Source organism: Papio anubis, unplaced genomic scaffold, assembly GCF_008728515.1.
Source record: "Papio anubis isolate 15944 unplaced genomic scaffold, Panubis1.0 scaffold90, whole genome shotgun sequence".
Taxonomy (NCBI): Eukaryota; Metazoa; Chordata; class Mammalia; order Primates; family Cercopithecidae; genus Papio; species Papio anubis.
Window position 1 is genome coordinate 213,327 of NW_022169240.1, and position 19,201 is coordinate 232,527.

A 19,201-nucleotide genomic window follows, 5' to 3' on the forward strand; every position below is an offset into this window, starting at 1 on the left:
GAGGAAGTCACGCATTGCCCGGGCCCGGGAGATTCATAGGTGGAGACGCAGGGGCTCTGAGGGGAAGATCTGAGGTGGTGGACGTAGGGCGGGGCTTCAGGGGCGTGAGGCTCTAAAGGAGAGGATCTGATGGGTGGAGACGCAAGGGCGTGGCGTTGAGGGGCGGGGCTCTGAGGGGACGATCTCCTAGATGGAGATTCAGGGGCGGGGTTCTGTGGGGAGAATCTCATAGGTGGAGGCGAAGGGGCGTGGCTCTGCAGGGAGGATTTCATAGGCGGAGATTCGGGGGCGGGGCTCGGGAGAATCACAGGAGGAGACGCAGGGCGGGGCTCTGAGGGGAAGATCTGAGGTGTGACGTAGGGGCGGGGCTTCAGGGGGCGAGGCTCTAAGGAGAGGATCTGATAGGTGGAGATGCAAGGGCGTGGCATTGAGGGGCGGGGCTCTGAGGGGACGATCTCCTGGATGGTGATGCCGGGGCAGGGCTCTGAGGGGACGATCTCGTAGGTGGAGGTACGTGGGCGGGGTTCGGGGGAGGAGCCCATGGTGAAAGGGCGGGGCTTACGGGGAAGAGGGGAGGCTGTCATAGGTGGAGGTGCATGGGCGGGGCTTCGGGGGAGGGGCTATGGGGTAAAAGTGCGGGGCGGAGCTTATGGGGAGGAGCATGTGGGGTGGGGTGGGGTGGGGTGGGGTCGGGTCGAGCCCGTGGCGCGGAGCCCATGGGCTGGGCTGGTTCTCGCTGATGGGACCCGTTTCTCTTGCCCTGGGTTAGAGGTAGGCACGGTGTGTTTGGGGTCAGGGGAGGGAGGGTGTCCAGCGGACCAATCTGTGTCCAGTCCCCCCACCCCACTCCCCTAGGAGAAAATGCAAATGAATACGTCGCTGCATGTGCCAGAGTCTTAAAAACGTTGATTTTTTTCCCATTGGAAGCCCCTGTAGTCGATGAATGGTTTTCCTTTACGGGTGTTTTCCAAAATGGTCAGTTCTTGGAACAGCGGAAGCCCCAAACTGCTCAGCACGGCGCGCAGACCTCTTGCCTCTCTCCTCCCAAAACCTGCCCGTGGTTCCTCAGTCATCCCTGAGCACCCCCAGCTCCCCGGTTCCCTGCTGCGCCCTCCAGGAGCCCCAATTCCACGTAAGGCAGGGTCGCCCTCGTGTCCCGCTGTGGCTCCGGCGTCCTTCCCCCGTCAGATTCCTACTTAGAGGACCTACGGGGCACGGAGTCGTATCTGGGGACAAACGCCGGCTGGGGGTGCGTTCTCAGGGGACATTGTCTCAAGGACAGGAGGAGGCCTCCCTGGGCAGGTGTGGACGGGGGCCCCGGGCCTACCCCGAAGGGAAGCATCTCTCACGCTGGCCCTTGTGTCCCCGCAGCCGAGTGGCAGGTGGCGGAGGCCACAGCGCTGGTGCACACGCTGGACGGCTGGTCCGTGGTGCAGACAATGGTCGTATCCACCAAATCACCGGACAGGAAGCTCGTCTTCGGCAAAGGAAACTTCCAACACCTGACAGGTGGGTCCGCCCAGACCTGCTCCTTCCCCAAACCTCCTTTCCTGTCCGCTGCTGCCGAGAACATTCGAGCCAGACGCACTGAAGGACGGGGGTCTCGCTGGGCCAGGGGGGAAACGGCCTCTTGGGCTGCCCAGGTGAGCCGGGAGCACACACCAGTAGGAGTCGGAGGACGCTGAGGCTGCACCTGTGTCGAGACTCACACCCGGCCCTGGAGAGATTTAAACTGCTAAAGGTTAGGTCGGGGCAGTTTATAGAGTCCAACAAACAGGGTGGGCAGTGGACCGGCTGTAACCCCACCTGCCCCTGCAGCCCCCACAGCCAAATCCTCCTCCTGGGTGTGGCCCCCGCGCAGTCTGTAAGGCCGGGGTCCTGCACGGGATCCTTGCACTTCCCAGGTTTTTGACCATCCGGCTTACGGTGCAGAGTGGGGAAGATGCTACTCACTGGCCCAGGTGGTGGGTCCGCGTCCCTGGGTCTCTTGCCAACATGGGGGTCCGCTTCCCTGGGTCACTTGCCCAGGTGGGGGGTTCGCTTCCCTGCCTGACTCAGATGCATGTCATCCCGGCCGGGATGTGTTCACCACGTCTCTGTGTGTGTCCCACCAGAATGTGTTCACCATCGGTGTGTCTGTCCACATTGGGATGTGTCCACTGTGTGTGTGTGTGTGTGTGTGTATCCCTGTCGGGGTGTGTCACACTGTGTGTGTGTGTCTGTGTCTGTGTGTTCCACCGGCTGTGGCCACCGTGCACGTGTGTGTCTGTGTGTCCTGGTCAGAATGTGCTCACCGTGTGTGCGTGTCTGTTCATCAGCATGTGTTTACTGCGTGTGTCTCTGTGTATGTGTCTGTGTCTATCTGTCCCTGTTGGGATGTGTTTACTGTGTGTGTCTGTGTGTCTGTGTGTGTCCCTGTTGGGATGTGTTTACTGTGTGTGTGTCTGTGATGTCGTCACCTGTCTGGGATGTGTTTACTGTGTGAGACACACAGCCCTAGACACACCCTCTCCCACACCGACTTCCTGGATCCTGGGTCCCGTGCTCAGGAAGTCGCGGACGCCTGTGACCTGGGCACTCCAGAGGGCATCGCGGGCTCATCCCGCAGTCCAGGGGCCTGGACGGCCGGCCTCTGACGGGACCCCCTCTTTCTGTTAGAAAAGATCCGAGGGTCTCCGGACATCACGTGCGTCTTCCTGAACGTGGAGAGGATGGCAGCCCCGACCAAGGTACCACAGAACGTGGCTGGCTGTGTGTGTCCCGTATTCCGCGTGATGAAGAAGCGGACGCCACAGTGTCCCGCCGGGCGGGGGACACGTGGGGACACGGTGGAGTTAATGACAGACGTCCTCCTTCCTCTGCGGTTGGCCACCAGCGCCTGGCCTTCCCCTGTGGCTCCTCAGTTGCTCTCTCCTTTTGTAGAAAGAACTGGAAGCCGCCTGGGGCGTGGAGGTGTTTGACCGCTTCACAGTCGTCCTGCACATTTTCCGGTGCAACGCCCGCACGAAGGAGGCCCGGCTTCAGGTGGCCCTGGCGGAGATCCCGCTGCACAGGTATCGTGACGGGGTACCCGGGCCCCTCCGTTCTGTACTCACCTGTAGGTCGTTCTGGGGGTACGTGAGGAAGAAAAGCATCGTGGGGGGCCGGGCGCGGTGGCTCGCACCTGTCATCCCAGCACTTTGGGAGGCCGAGGCGGGCGGATCACGAGGTCAGGAGATCGAGACCATCCTGGCTAACATGGTGAAACCCCATCTCTATTAAAAATACAAAAAATGAGCCGGGCGCGGTGGCGGCGCCTGTAGTCCCAGCTACTCGGGAGGCTGAGGCAGGAGAATGGCGGGAACCCGGGAGGCGGGGCTTGCAGTGAGCCCAGATTGCGCCCCTGCCCTCCAGACTGGGCGACAGAGCGAGACTCCGTCCCAAAAAAAAAAAGAAAAGCGCCGTGGGGTCACTCTGTCCAGGGCCTGATGGGCTCGCTTTCCCCGACCGCCCACCCCCAGCTCCCGGCGAGGTAGGTCCCCTCGGCCTGGGACACACGTCACTCACAGCGTCTGAGCTACAGGCAGAGCGGGGGCCCCAGCGCCAGCCCCTCCCTTCCGCCCGGAGGCCCCAGCTCAGTGCCCCCTTCACCTTCGCCTCGACCTCTGCTGGGAGGGAGACGGCGTCCGCAGAGAGCGAGGCGGTCTCGTTCCCACTCCAGGTCGAACCTGAAACGGGACGTCGCCCACCTGTACCGGGGAGCCGGCTCGCGCTACATCATGGGGTCAGGTAACTCGGCCGCGTCCCAGGGCGTCCTGGGAATGGGGTCGTCCGTCCGCGGCAGCCACCCTCAGCCCTGGAAGATGCCGACAGGGTGGGGGCCGGCTGGGGGCTCGTCTGCTGGTGGCATTTGAGGAGACAGGAGATGACGGTGGTTCTTTGAGGTTGTGCCCAAATAGGGAGTCACAAACCGGGGATTTAAACGGCAGAAACCTATGCTCTCCCATCCTGGAGACCAGAAGTCTGAGATCAAAGTGAGGACAGGGCCGCGCTCCCTCCAGAGGCTCCTTCTGCCTCTCCCAGCTCCCGGGGGCTCCAGGCGTCCCTGGGCTTGTGGCCGCATCACTCCAGTCTCTGCCTCCGTCTCCACGTGGCCTCCTCCGCTGTGTCTGCGTCTCCTCTTCTGTCTCTTAGGAGGACACTTGTCATTGCATTTATGACGTGCCCTAATCCAGGATCATCTCATCTCTGGATCCTTCTCTTAGGACAAACACCCTATTTCCAAATAAGGTCCCGTTCACCGGGAATTAGGATGTGGACAGAGCTTTTAGGACGACCACAGTTCCGTCCACTACAGTTGTATCCAGTACCCTCCAGAGGGTCTAGGGGAGGCTCCTTCCTGCCTCTCCCAGCTCCCAGGGGCTCCCGGCGTCCCTGGGCTTGTGGCCGCATCGCTCCAGTCTCTGCCTCTTAGAAGGACACAGGTCATTGCCTTAGGGCCCACCCTAACCTAGGATGGTCTCTTGAGATCCTACAAAGAGCATATTTCCAAATCAGGTCCCATTCCCAGGTTCTGGGACTTCGGATGTGAAGGGGCGTCCCTGAGCCCCACTCCCAGTGACGTCCCGGGCCGGGCCCCGGTCGGAGGCCTCCGTAGTGCTCAGGCCTTGCCTTTCTCCCCGAGTCACGGGAAGCCCTCGTCGGCCTCACAGGGTGGACGCGCGGAGGCGAGACCCCGTTCCGCCGAGCACAGCCCTTTCTCGTGGAACGGGGCAGCGTCGGGGGCGCTGCTGGGGAAGGCAGCCGGGCCCCCAGATGCGGGAGCAGGAGCAGGCCCCGGGCCCTCGCGGACCCTCGGCGGCACCCCCCGCTCTTGCGTGGCTCACGCCTCCCCCGTCTTGGCTGCTTTTAGGAGAGTCCTTCATGCAGGTGCAGCAGCGTCTCCTGAGAGAGAAGGAGGCCAAGATCCGGAAGGCCCTGGACAGGCTTCGGAAGAAGAGGCACCTGCTCCGGCAGCAGCGGACAAGGAGGGAGTTCCCCGTGGTCTCCGTGGTGGGGTACACCAACTGCGGTGAGCACCGCAGGGAGGACTCGCCCAGGGAGGGTCGTCGGCGTGGGGTCTTTCCAGCTGCGAACACGCCCAGGAGGGGCGCCCGTGGTCTCTCTGGTGGGGTTCACCAGGGCTATGGTGAGGACGCCGTCTACCCGTCCTGTCCAGAAACATTACCACCCGTCTGCACCACAGGCACTCCGTCTACACCGTCCTCCTATCTACACAGTCACCACTGCCCCGTCTGTACCACCCACCCCGTCTACACCATCCTCCTGTCTACACAGTCACCACTGCCCCGTCTATACCACCACCCCGTCTACACAGTTCACCTGTCACTACACCACAGCATCCCTTCGTCTACCGTCCTCCTGTCTACACCATCACCACTGCCTCATCTATACCACCACCCGTCTACACAGTCCCACCCAGGTCACATTCCGTTGATCCTGTCCCACCATCCATTCCTTCCATCCCTGTCCACTGCCCGTCCCGTCCACCTATTTCATCCTCCTTCCATTCCTTCCAGTCTTCCCTCCACCTCATCCACCTGATCCATCCCTTCCGGGTCCTAGTCCTCCATTCCCTTCCTTCCATCCCCTTAATGCATGTGCATTCCCTCAGATCTGCAGGCCCGTATCCGCCTTCCGCACACACACACCGTCTGCACCGCCAGCTGCCCTGTGCCCACACCGCGGCCCTGCTGCGTCGGCCTGAGAGCAGCGACGGTGGCTTCGTCCCACGCGTCGTGTCCGGCCCGGGGGTGCCCGAGGGGCTCGGGGACCGTGTAGCCCGGGGTGCGGCCACCCAGGAGGGTGCCGTGGTCTCCATTCGGAGGGCCCGGGTGCCGCGCCAGGGGTGGGACACGAGGGTCTCTGCAGCGCCCTGACCTCCACGCCCTCCTAGGGAAGACCACGCTGATCAAGGCGCTGACGGGCGACGCCGCCATCCGGCCGCGGGACCAGCTGTTTGCCACGCTGGACGTCACGGTCCACGCGGGCGCGCTGCCCTCACGCATGACCGTCCTGTACGTGGACACCATCGGCTTCCTCTCCCAGCTGCCGCACGGCCTCATCGAGTCCTTCTCCGCCACCCTGGAAGACGTGGCTCACTCGGTGAGTGCGGGAACGCCAGGGGCCGGGCACTCGGACACCCACTCGGCCCAGGGGCTGGGCGCTCGGACACCCACACAGCGAAGGGCCGGGCGCTCGGACACCCACTCGGCCCAGGGGCCAGGCGCTCGGACACCCACACAGCCACAGGCCGGGCGCTCGGACACCCACACAGCGAAGGGCTGGGCGCTCGGACACCCAGTCAGCTAGGGGCCAGGTGCTCAGACACCCACACAGCCACAGGCCGGGCGCTCGGACACCCAGTCAGCCAGGGGCCGGGCGCTCGGACACCCACTCGGGCCAGGGGCCGGGCGCTCGGACACCCACACAGCGAAGGGCTGGGCGCTCGGAAACACACAGCCAGGGACCCGACGCTCAGACACCCACAGAACTCGGGGCCAGAACAACACCTGCCTCCTGGGGCTCAGACCGAGCGTCCCCGAAGCCTGCCATGCCCCGGGGCAGAGGCTGAGCGGTGGCCCCAGCCTCACCAGCACTCAGGGCCGTGTTCCCGTGTACAAACAGGAAGCCTCGACCCCCTGGGCTCCAGCGATCCTCCCACCTCAGCCTCCCGACTAGCTGAGACCACAGACGTGCACAACCAGGCCCGGCTCACATTTGCACTTCGTGTACAAACCGTCTCGCTGTCTTGCCCAGGCCGGTCTCCAACTCCTTGCCTCAAGCCACCTCCCACAGTGCTGGGGTTGCAGGAAAAATATTATTTGTATGAAGTGCATCCAAACAAACGGAGTGGAGACGTGGATACCCCGGCCGTATACGTGGTAGAGGTAGACACGGCTGTTTTTTTCCCTGCGTTTTTCATATTTTGTATCAGGAACCTGCCCGTAAGAGGTTTTAAATGTGAGAAAAAGCATCCTTTAAAGACGAAAGATCTGGCTGGGCGCAGTGGCTCAAGCCTGTAATCCCAGCACTTTGGGAGGCCGAGGCGGGTGGATCACGAGGTCAGGAGATCGAGACTATCCTGGCGAACACGGTGAAACCCCGTCTCTACTAAAAATACAAAAAACTAGCCGGGCGCGGTGGCGGGCGCCTGTAGTCCCAGCTACTCAGGAGGCTGAGGCAGGAGAATGGCGTGAACCCGGGAGGCGGAGCTTGCAGTGAGCTGAGATCCGGCCACTGCAGTCCAGCCTGGGAGCACAGCGAGACTCCGTCTCAAAAAAAAAAAAAAAAAAAAAAAAAGACGAAAGATCTGACAGGGGGATGAAGCTGCCCAAAACTTTGAAGACCCACCGGGTGGGCGGGTGGTGGTGTCGTCATACACGGCACCCCCTCGTGCGTGGGTCTGGGGGTGCAGAGCTGCTGCCTGTGGCGTGGAAGGCCGGTCCTGGGGTGTCCGAGCGGCCTGCACACAGGGGTACCTGCCACTCCCAGCCTGTCCTTGGGAGCTCGTGCCAGCCCCTCTCCCGGGCCGGTCCGCAAGCTTCGGGTCGGACACCAGGCGCTTCGCAGCTCTGACCGCGCGGCCCGGCCCGCAGGATCTCGTCGTGCACGTGCGGGACGTGAGCCACCCCGAGGCGGAGCTCCAGAAACGCAGCGTTCTGTCCACACTGCACAGCCTGCAGCTGCCCGCCCCGCTCCTGGACTCCATGGTGGAGGTTCACAACAAGGTGGACCTCGTGCCCGGGTGAGTGCGGCCTGGGTGCCCGCAAGCGTCTCCTCCCCCTGCGTGCACTGGAGCCGGGTGGGGAGATGCCCCGTCTCCTCCTGTGAACCGCAGCGGTGGCAGCCGAGACACAGGGACTGGCCCCAGAGGCTGTACCCCGTGGGCAGCGGCCTCCTGGGCAGGACCCTGATGTCGTCCGGCCGCCCTGAGGCTGAGCGGGGCCTGTGGCATCCCCACCCCGGCAGCTACAGTCCCACGGAACCGAACGCCGTGCCCGTGTCTGCCCTGCTGGGCCACGGGCTCCAGGAGCTGAAGGCTGAGCTCGATGCGGCCGTTTTGAAGGCGACCGGGAGACAGATCCTCACTCTCCGCGTGAGGCTCGCCGGGGCCCAGCTCAGGTGAGCGGCCTGCCGGGGCAGGAGACGGGATGGTGCTGTGCATGTGCCTGTCTCTGCCTCTGAGATGGGCTTTTGGTGGGTACGAAAAGAGCTGAGGGATCCCCCGAGAGCTTTAGCATGTCCAGACGCGACGAATGGGTTTGCATCACATGGATGTTTGTGACTGCATACGACAGGTGCCTAACCTGTGCTGACAGTCCAGGGATGTAGGTCTCCCTACCGATAAGCAAGCGAGCTTGAATTGGATGCAGTGGCACAGGCCTGTAACCCCAAGACTTTGGGAGGCCAAGGCAGGAGGATTGCTGGAGCTGAGGAGTTTGAGGCCAGCCTGGGCAGCACAGTGAGATCCCATCTCTACAGAGAATAAACAGTTAGGCCAACACTTCGGGAGGCTGACGCTGATGCAGGCCGATCACCCGAGGTCAGGAGTTCGAGGAACCGGCGTGGCCCCCTAGGTGAAACCCCGTCTCCACTAAAAACACAAAAATTAGGCAGGCCTGGTGGCGGGCGCCTTTCATCCCAGCTGCTCAGGAGGCCGAGGCAGGAGAGTTGCTGGGACCCAGAGGCCGGCCGTGCAGCCCCGGACGCACTGCCCCTGCAGCTCAAGGACAGACGGAGACTCGGCCTCCAAAAAAAAAAAAGGCCAGGGCAGCTGATGGAGGCACACACACCCGTCGCCGTCCCAAATCACTTTGGGAGGCTGAGGTGGAGGATGCATTTTGTCTGTGAGGTTGAGGCTGCAGTGAGCCGCGATCAAGACTGCATGCACTCCAGCCTGGACTACACAGCAGCACCTGGGCCTTGTGTAACGAAAGACGGGGAGTTCAATGCTCGTCATCCCAGCACTTGGGAGTGTTGAGGTGGGTTTCAGGTCAGGCGACGAGACTATCCTGATAACGATGGGAAACTCTACAACGAAGGCGGTATCTTTGTGTCCGGGAGAGACTGAGGCAGGAGACGGGACCGAGGGCGAGTTTGCAGTGAGTTGACCGTTGACTGCCCTCCAGCCTGGCAATAGAGACAGACCTCACTTCGCCAAAATAAAACAAAGGGAAACAGAACAGTCTGACGAATGAATAGTTTGGGCTAAGCTCTTTTTAGCGTCATTATTTATTATGAAACTAAGCAAATACTTACGGGTTCTGCTTGCTTTTCCGCATAACCCGCTGGCCTTCGCCTCAGCTGGCTGTATAAGGAGGCCACGGTTCGCAGTGACGGACGATCCCTGAGGACGGCGCCGTGTCGCATCGCGACGTCATCATCAGCTTAATCGTCCACGCAAAACCCGAAGCTTTTCCAGGATGAACGAGATGCCAGTGCGTGCTTTATGCCCCGCGTACTGGTGCTCCCCTCGCTGGTTTCAGTTCACTTTGTTCCTGTAGCCATTTGCTGGATGAACGCCAAGAGTTGAGGTGTCATCGGCCATCGGCGCCTTCCACAGCGGGAGTCTTCAGCTTCCCGAGCGTCCACTCCACACGATTCCAGCGGGCCCTCGGTGCCTGCCGTGACCTGGCTTCCCTCGGAATGTTTCCGTAGCAGGACATTAAACCTGTGTTTTGACTTCCGTGAGCGGCGTTTCCAGTTCCTCCTGCACCTGCCGTGAGCCGTGGCCCTGGTGGGCACCGAATGGCCCCTCGGCCCGGCTGTGTTCACACACGGCCTCGTTTCCCGTGGTGGCGTCAGGGAAATGACTAAAAATGAGAACCGTTCCACAAAAGTAGAAGGGAAAGAAAAGAGTTTTATTAAAGAAGAAACTTCAAACCAGACCAGGACGTGTGTCACAGACCATCCGCTAAGAGAGGCACAGAGGATTTCACCTGCGTGTGGCCAGGCCGTCCAGCCGTTACACGTACATTCGCCGTCTCCAACAGGAAAACAAAACGCCTGGTGTGTTTTGTTTTGAGACTGCCTCGCTCTGTCGCCCAGGCTGGAGTGCAGTGGTGTGATCTCAGGTCTCTGCAAACTCCGCCTCCCGGGTTCAAGCGATTCTCCTGTCTCAGCCTCCCGAGTAGCTGGGATTACAGGCACCTGCCACCACACCCGGCTCATTTTTGTATTTTTAGTAGAGATGGGGTTTCACCATGTTGGTCAGGCTGGTCTTGAACTCCTGACCTTGTGATCCACCCGCCTCGGCCTCCCAAAGTGCTGGAATGACAGGCGTGAGCCACTGCGCCCAGCCTGAATCAACATTTTTTTTTTTGGAGACAGAGTCTTGGACTGTCGCCCAGGCCGGAGTGCAGTGGTGCGATCTCGGCTCACTGCAACCTCCGCCTCCTGAGTTCCAATGATTCTCCTGCCTCAGCCTCCTGAGTAGCTGGGATTACAGGTGCACGTCACCATACCTAGCTAGTTTTTTGTGTTTTTAGTAGAAAGAGGATTTCACCATGTTGGCCAGGCTGGTCTGCATCTCCTGACCTTGGCCAGTTAGCCTGCCCCACCGGCCTCCCAAACTGCTGGGATGACAGAAGTGAGCCGCACAACGGCCACCATGCTCAGCCTCACAGCTTGATTTTTTTTAAAACCTCTACAGGCCTGAAAGAAAAGGTGCCCTATGAATTAACTTTTTCCTTTTGACTTGGAGTCTGGGACTGTCACCCAGGCTGGACTGCAGTGGCCTTGATCTCAGCTCATCAGCTGACCTTTGCCTCCCAGGTTCAGGTGTTCTCCTGCCTCAGCCTCCTGAGTAGCTGTGACTACAGACACCTGCCTCCATGCCTGGCTAATTTTTTGTATTTTAGTAGGGGCGAGGGGTTTCACCCTGTTATTTAGCCGAGGCTGGTCTCCGAACTCCTGACCTTGTAGTCCCCAGCCTGTCTCACGGCCTCCCCAAAGTGCTGGGATGACAGGCTTGAGCCACCAATGCCCGGCCTGAATGAACATTTTTCTAAAGGGCCTCCGCCTGCCATCCTGGCTATCTTAAAGCTATTGTTGGCTGCACTGGTGGTGACCAAAGTCATACACAAACTTGACTTTCATTGTCTTCGTTGATTGAAGCTTGATCTGTATGGTCGGGGTGGGTGTGGGCAGCTCGACCAGACCCCAGGGTTTCCCGATGGGGATTCGGGGCCGGGGGAAGTCAGAGAGGTTCCCTGCAACTTCGGCGTCTCCGCAGGCCCTTCCCGAGCCCTGATCCAGCAGAGTCGTGGGGCTGACGTAGCCGCTGGGTGCGCCCCAGGACTGCGTCTTTCTGGATCTGGGGCACCTTCATTTCCCCATTTCCTGGGCGGCAACCGGGTACCAAAAGCAGAAGCAGGTTTTTGGAAAATGAGTCAGTAGGTCCCAAAGAGAACCTATTCCGGCATGGACTGGATAACCCTCTTGAGGACCATCCTGAGAAATTCTGACGTCTGCTGTTACACCATGAAATAAACGGGAGACCTGCTCGGGAAAGGGGAAGAAAAGTGGTGGCTGGTGTCCACCGTGGCTGAGAACTTGAACCAGCAGCTCAACGAGTGACATAGAAAATGACATATAGGCGGTGGTGGCTCTGGAATCCAGCTCATCCCAGCAATTCTGTGAGGCAGTGAGGCAGGCTCACTGAGTCAGGAGTTCAAGGCTCCAACCACAGCCCAACAGTGGAGACCCCTGTCTCTACTAAAATAAAACAATTAGCAGTGATGAACCTGCAGCCTGTAGTCCCAGCTACTCAGGAGAGCTGAGCAGAACTCCTGTTCCGGGAGAGTGGAGGTGCCGGTGAAGGCCAGGATGCCTCACTGCCTCCGACCTGGACAACAAATGAGGAAACTCTTGGGAATTTGAGACCAGACTGTGAACATGGAGAATCCGTCTCTGTAAAAATGCAAAAAAGTGGCTGGACGTGGTGGCGGGTGCCTGATCCCAGCTACTCGGGGCTGAGACGGGAGAATCGTTTGAACCTGGGGTTGCGAAGCCCGGACCAAGGATGGATGATCTCGCGGCTCAGCCTGGAACGACAAAGGTGACTCTGTCTCAAGAGAATGTATACCTGCACATATGCATGCCACGTATGCCTGCGTGTATGTTATGCACATACCCGTAATAATAACACGCACGTAATATTAATACACGCACATATACGCACATATATGCACGCACATATGCACGTAATACACACGCTAATACGTACATACCTGCGTGTAATGTTATACCTGCGCATACCACAGCAATGCACACATATACATACACATATACACACGTATATATGTATATACACACACACACATATATATACACACATATATACACACACATATATGTATATACACACACGCACACACATATACACATATATACACACACTATATATACACACACATACACTATATACACACACATATATGCACACACACACATATACACACATACGTATACTAGGCTTTGGCGTGAGAGCAGCCGAGGGGCTGCCTGACTTGCACAGGGCAGGCTGGCCCCTAAGCGGGTTGTTGTCCTGTCCGTAATTAGTGAGTTGTGAGAGGTCAGTGTTTCCCTGGGTCTGTAAGGGGCCCAGACGCCACAGCAAGGAGAATACAGAAATAAAAAAAACATATTTCGGGCTGCCGTGGTGGTTCCTGCCTGTCCTCCCAGCACTTTGGGAGGCTGAGGGGAGGATCACTTGAGGCCAGGAGTTCCAGAGCGACCGGGCCAACAGAGCGAGAGCCCATCTCTATTTTTTTTTTTTTTTTTGAGATAAGTCTCGCTCTGCGACCCAGGCTGGGGTGCAATGGCAGGATGTCGGCTCAGTGCAATCTCCGCCTCCCGGGTTCCAGCAATTCTCCTGCCTCAGCCTCCCGAGTAGCTGGGAGTACAGGCACCTGCCAACTTGCCCGGCTAATTTTTGTCTTTTTAGTAGAGATGGGGTTTCACCATGTTGGTCAGGCTGGTCTTGAACTTTTGAACCTGTGATCCGCCCGCCTCGGCCTCCCAAAGTGCTGGGATCAGGCGTGAGCCACCGCGCCCGACCACCCCATCTCTATTTAAAAAAAAAAAAAAAGAAAAAGAAAACATATGATCGGTCCTATGATCCCCAATATTTGGCCCCAACAAAGTCACGGTACTTGGAAGTAGGGGGTGAAACTTCAGCCCCCGCGTCCTGAACCCCCACGTCAGCACCAAAGCAGCTTCTGGTTGAGAGCGATGACGTCCCCGACGAAGCTGTCCGCTCCGATGAAGTCGCCCGCGATGACGTTGGTGCACCGTGAGCCCGGCCCCGGGCGCTGCTCTCGGACCCACGCGCTCAGCCGGGGAAGGTTGGGCAGCGTCATCTTCTCCAGGGACTCGGACGGGTGCGCCAGGACGTACTGCAGGTTCTCCGTGAGGTTGGTGCCGGCCACAAACAACCCTCCTGCAACAGGGCGGTGGGGGACGGGTTTACACCGTCAGGTGCCTCGCCTGCCGGTTGATCCCTCCTAGTCACATGGCTGGACGTTCAGATCTCAGGAATTCGAGTTGGAAAGCATCACGGCCAACAAGGAAATCGGGGGAACTTCAGTGGGGGGTGGGGCCGGGCGTGGTGGCTCACGCCTGTCATCCCAGCGCTTTAGGAGGCCGAGGCGGGCGGATCACCTGAGGTCAGGAGTTTGAGACCAGCCTGACCAACATGGAGAAATCCCATCTCTACTAAAAATACAGAATTAGCCGGGCGTGGTGGCAGGTGCCTGTTATCCCAGCTACTCGGGAGGCTGAGGCAGGAGAATTGCTTGAACCCGGGGAGGCAGAGGTTGCAGTGAGCCCGAGATCGCACCACTCCAGCCTGGGTGGCAGAAGAACTCTGTCCCCAAGAAAAACAAACAAACAATCACGTGGTGGGTGGTGAACAACCCCAAAAGATGTCGATCCCTGTCCACATGTGGAGACAGAATAATGGCCCCAAAGATGTCCCGTCTAATCCCATGTGGGAGACAGAATAATGGCCCCAAATATGTCCCACGTCCTAATCCCACGTGCAAATTTACAATGGCCCCAAAAGGTATCACGTCCTAATCCCACGTGGGAGACGGAATAATGGCCCCAAAGATGTCCACGTCCTAATCCCATGTGGGGAACGACAATGGCCCCAAGATGTCACGTCCTGATCCCACGTGAGGAGAGCGAATAATGGCCCCAAAGGTATCCACGTCCTAATCCCGTGGGAGACAGAATAATGGCCCCAAAGATGTTTAATGGCCCCAAAGATGTCCACGTCCCTAATCCCGTGATACATGAGAGAAGGAGAATGCACTGTTGTCTGGGGCGCTGGAGTGTGCGTCTGTTATCAGAGAATACGGAGAGGGCTGACATGGACCAGTGATTCTCTAAGTGGAGCCTCTGCAATAATTAGAAATGCACATGTTCGGTCTCCACGGAGATCTGCTGAGCCACAATCTCTGGGGGCAGAGGGATGCGGTCTGCAAGCTGTGTTTGCAGAAGCTGCCCCAGACGTGCGTTCCAGTGCCCCGGTGTTGACCAGCTGGACTGACTCCACGGCCAGAGACAGCAGAGTCAACAGACGTTTATGGCCAAGTTCTCTGAGTGGTTTTTAACGGTTATTTCTACGCTGGGCACAGTGGCTCACGCCTGTCACCCCAGCGCTTTGGGAGGTTGAGGCCAGGGGATCATGTAAGGTCAGGAGTTCAAGACCAGCCTGACCAACCGGCTGAAACCCTTTCTCCAGTAAAAGCCACCAGAATTAGCCAGGCATGGTGGGCGGGCACCTGTAATCCCAGCTCCTGGGGAGGCTGGGGGCAGGAGAATCCCTTGAACCCGGGAGGCAGGAGTTAAAAATGAGCGAGACCAGCCACGCACTCTCAGCCTGGGTGACAGAGCAAGACTCTGTCTCAAAAAAAAAAAAAGGCCGGGCGCAGCGATCTGCGCCTAATCCCAACACTCTGGGAGGCTGAGGCAGAAGCGGATCACCTGAGTAGGGAGTTGAGATCAGCCTGACCAACATGGAGGCTCCCGTCTCTACTCAAAATTTAAAAATAAAAATTAGGCCCGGTAGCGGTGGCTCAAGCCTGTAATCCCAGCACTTTGGGAGGCAGAGGCGAGGCGGATCACAGATGAGTCGGGCCATCCTGGCGAACAGGGTGAAACCCGTCTCTATTAAAAATACAAAAACTGGCCGAGGTGGTGGCGCCTGTAGTCCCAGCTACTTTCGGGGAGGCTGAGGCAGGAGAATGGCGGGAACCGGGAGGCCCGGAGCTTGCAGTGAGCTGAGATCCGATTTTCTGCACTCCAGCCTGAAGCTGACAGAAAGCGAGACTCTCCATCTCAAAAAAAAAAGAGACATTCCTGAAGTCTAATCTGGTTCACCTGTGAGGCGAGAGACCAAGTTGACAAAAGCTGCTCCTCTGCCGGCGGTGAGGCTAGTTTCTGCAGCTGACCAGTGGGATGCAGCAGGACCTAGACGGCCCGCACCTGCCACGTCCCGGGGGAGGACCTTCCTTCCTCCAGCCCTCGGAGGCTCCTGCCAGTGCTGCCCTGCACCTCACAGCCTCGGTGGCTCTCTTTACAAAATTGTGAAATTCACATACTAGAAAGTTACTTTTTTTTTTTTTTTCCAAGGCAGTCTCGCTCCTATCACCCGAGCTGGAGTGCGGGGAAAGCGATCTCGGCTCACTGGCTCCGCCTCGGGATCCCATGATCCTGCCTCCCTCCAGTAACCCCTAGCTGGCATGCTCGCCAGCTATTCAAACCAGAGGCCCGGGGTTTCACCCGTGTTAGCCAGGATGGTCGTCTCCTGGCTTCGTGATCCACCGCCTCGGCCTCCCAAAGTGCTGGGATCACAGGTGTGAGCCCTGCCCAGCAGCTGACGAGGAGTTTGAGACCAGCCTGGGCAGCACCCAGTGAGGCCACGCTTCTCTCTAAAAGGGTGCTAAAAATAGGAATGCGTTCACATGGGTGCAACTCCGGCCTCTCCCGTGAGTTTCAGAACATTCTCCCTTCGCCCCAAAAGGGAGACCCGTTTCCGTGAAGCGGTCCGTCCTCATTCCCCTCCCCAGCCCTCGGCAACCACTCATCCTCTTTCTGTCTCTGCATTGGCCTGTTCTGGGCATTTGGAGTAGTAAGCAGTTCACACACTATGTGGCCTTTTGTGTCTGGCCTTCTCTCACTGCGTGATGTCCTCAAGTTCATGCCCATCAGAGCCTACGTTCCTTTCCTTGGCCAATATTCACAGTGTGGATGGACCACCTTGTTGATCCTCCCCCACCAATGTATATGGACTGCTTTCCCTGGGTGCTTTTTGTTTTGAGGCCGAGGTCTGCGCCTCTGTCGCCAGGCTGGAGGGCAGTGGGCCCAGCAGATCTCAGCTCACGGCCAGCCTCAGCCTCCGGGGTTCCAGCCGATTCTCCTGCCTCAGCCTCCTGAGTAGCTGGGATAACGAGCCTACCACCAGGCCCGGCCCCTAATTTTCTTTTCTTTTATCTTTCTTTGTTTTTTCTTTTTTTTTTTTTTTGAGACAGAGTTTGGCTCTTTGTCACCCTGGCTGGAGTGCAGTGGCGAGATCTGCGGCTCACTACAGCCTCAGCCTCCCGGGTTCATTGATTCTCCAGTCTCAGCATCTTGAGTAGCTGGGCTACAGGCACCTGCCACCACGACCGGCTCATTTTCTGTATTTTTAGTAGAACAGGGTTTCACCCCGTGTTTCCCAGGCTGGTCTCCCGGGCAGCCTGACGCAGATCCGCCCACCTCGGCCTCCCACAGTGCTGGGATGACAGGCGTGAGCCACCGCGCCCGGCCAGCAAAACACACTTTTGAAATGTCCTGAGGCCTGTCTCACACATACTTTTTGGTTCAAGAAGACTCGAGGCTGCAGGTGTCTCCCAAGATAGGCCAGACCCAAAGGTGGTGTTGTGTCATGGTGGTTCCACCAACTCTCCGGCTCTGGTCATCCTCCTCCCCTCCCGTCACAGTCCCTCCTCCCATCAGGAATGCCTTCAAGCCACCCCAGGTCCCCGGACCACTGAGGCGTCCCCTCCTGTCTATGTCCCCGGCCCCCTCCCCAGACACCCCAGGTCCCCGGACCACTGAGGGGCGTCCCCTCCCTGTCCCATGTCCCCGACCCCTCCCCACACATGACAAAGTGGGTGGGAAGGAGCTAGGCGGCCCCCAGTCCCAGCCACGTCTGCCCATCTCGTCCAGACGGCACATGGGAGGTGGGGTCTGAGGCCGCCCATGAAACACTGACCCTTCTGGGGACGTCCTCTCCACCCTGATCCCTCACTGCGGGTCCCCTCCACCCGGACCCCTCCATTCCACCCGGTCCACCAGTCCCGGTCCCCCCGGTCCCCCCGGTCCCCCCCACCGGGTCCCCCCATTCCACCCAGGTCCCCCAGGTCCCCCGATTCCGGTTCAGATCCCAGATCCCGGGTCCCCACCCGGTCCCATTCCCCAGTCCCCCTCCACCCATTCCAGTCCCCCCTAAGACCCCGTGGGAACCTTCACTAGATAATGAACCAGCCATGTGTTCCACTCCAACCATTCATTCCCTACCACCCTTCGTCCCTCCGGGGCTTCCGCTGATCCCAAATGATGGTGCCCGTGACCAGCACCTGGAGCGCGCATGGGGCGGGCAATAGCTCGCAGGTGAATCCACGGAAGGACCTGCGTGCTCAGATGCCGGCATCCCCCGTCCACCGTCCCCACAGTCCCAGCTGCCCCGACCTGTCCCCATCAGGCCCGGCCGTGGCGAGGTGAGACGTCCGACCCGGTCCAGCAAGCCGTGGCCCCCAGGCTCATTCCCTGACCGTCCCGGGCCGTGTCCACACCGGCTCTGGCCCCGCAGACAATTCGGGGCCTGCGAGGGTGACAGGCCACGGATCCCAGGCGACCGTCCCCCGGCCCGTGCCCCCGGCTAAGGCTCCCAGGAGGAGGAGGAGAAGGAACCTCAATGATGGAAACGCGGGTTCCCCATCCCCAGCCCGCAGCGGGCACTGTCTCCGGCCCCCACGTCCCCGCAGGAGAACCCGGCTTCAGCAGCACGGGGTGGACACACTCACCTTCCAGCCGCTGCGGAGTCTCAGGCTCCTGGCCGCTCCGCCAGGGTGTCTGCGGGGGACTGTCCTAAAACACACCCGGGCCGCTGCCATTTGGCTGGCACGGACATTCCTACCGGAGGGAGGAGGGACGTCCCTCCATACGCGTCTGTCCCCACCCGGCTGGGCGGCGACACCGCCCCGAACTCACACGGGGACCCCAGTGCCCAGGTCAGGGGAGGGGCCGGGATCCCCCAGGGAACCCAGCAGTGTCCCCGGAGTCCCCCAGGGTCAGGGCAGGGGCCGGGGTCCTCACAGACCAGGAGCGGGGGCAGGAAGATGCCCCCAGGGAACCCAGCAGTGTCCCCGGAGTCCCCCAGGGTCAGGGCAGGGGCCCCGGTCCTCACAGACCAGGAGTGGGGGCAGGAAGACCCCCCAGGGAACCCAACAGTGACCCCGGAGTCCCCCAGTCAGGGGTTTGCAGACAGCAAGGACGCCCCCAAGCTGTGTTCAGAGGGGCCCTTGCAGGGGACATGGAGATTCTGACGGACGGGCCCCACTCGGGCCACTGGCCGCAGCCACGGTGGGTCCCCCGGAGCCCCCAGGTCGAGGTGAACAGGTGCTGTCGTCTGAGCCCCGGGGACAAGGCACGGGACCGGCAGACTGAGGCCTGCAGGCTCTGAGCGCCTTGGCCAGCAAACCCACCGGGGTCTTCCCCTTCAGGTTCCCACCTCTCCCGGCCCCCGTGGGCCTCGTCCGGGCCCTGAGCAGCCTGTGACGCCTCCGTGGGTGGAAGTGGGTTCTCCCAGCGCTGCCCACGCCTGGGATCTCTCCCCGGGGGCTAGCCAGGAGCCCGGGTCAGGGGTCTGTCCGGGGCCCGTTCCTGCCTCCGCCCAGCTGCTTCCCGTCCACTCTGCAGGTGCTCCCCACACACCCCGCTGTCTCCCACCCCAAGCTGGACGCCCGGACAGGGCCTCAGAGAGTGCACGGAACATTGGGGGGCGGCTGCTGTCCTGGCACAGGGACATCTGATCGGCCGCCGAGCCACAGGCCACCGGCCTCTCTGCCTCTTTCCATCCTGACTCAGGCCCCGGGGGCTCCCCACACTC

General features: G+C 59.9%; 1 protein-coding gene across 1 annotated transcript; it reads left to right on the plus strand.

The window, feature by feature from the left end:
- Window positions 1–753: 753 nt before the first annotated feature.
- Window positions 754–9,468, plus strand: LOC101013350 (putative GTP-binding protein 6). Its single transcript, XM_031662716.1, is given in 11 exon segments — window positions 754–1,132; window positions 1,372–1,509; window positions 2,659–2,729; window positions 2,923–3,053; window positions 3,701–3,768; window positions 4,892–5,050; window positions 5,936–6,144; window positions 7,638–7,786; window positions 8,011–8,163; window positions 9,346–9,374; window positions 9,377–9,468. Coding segments are annotated over 11 exon segments (1,392 nt in total). The 5' UTR covers window positions 754–939.
- Window positions 9,469–19,201: the final 9,733 nt, after the last annotated feature.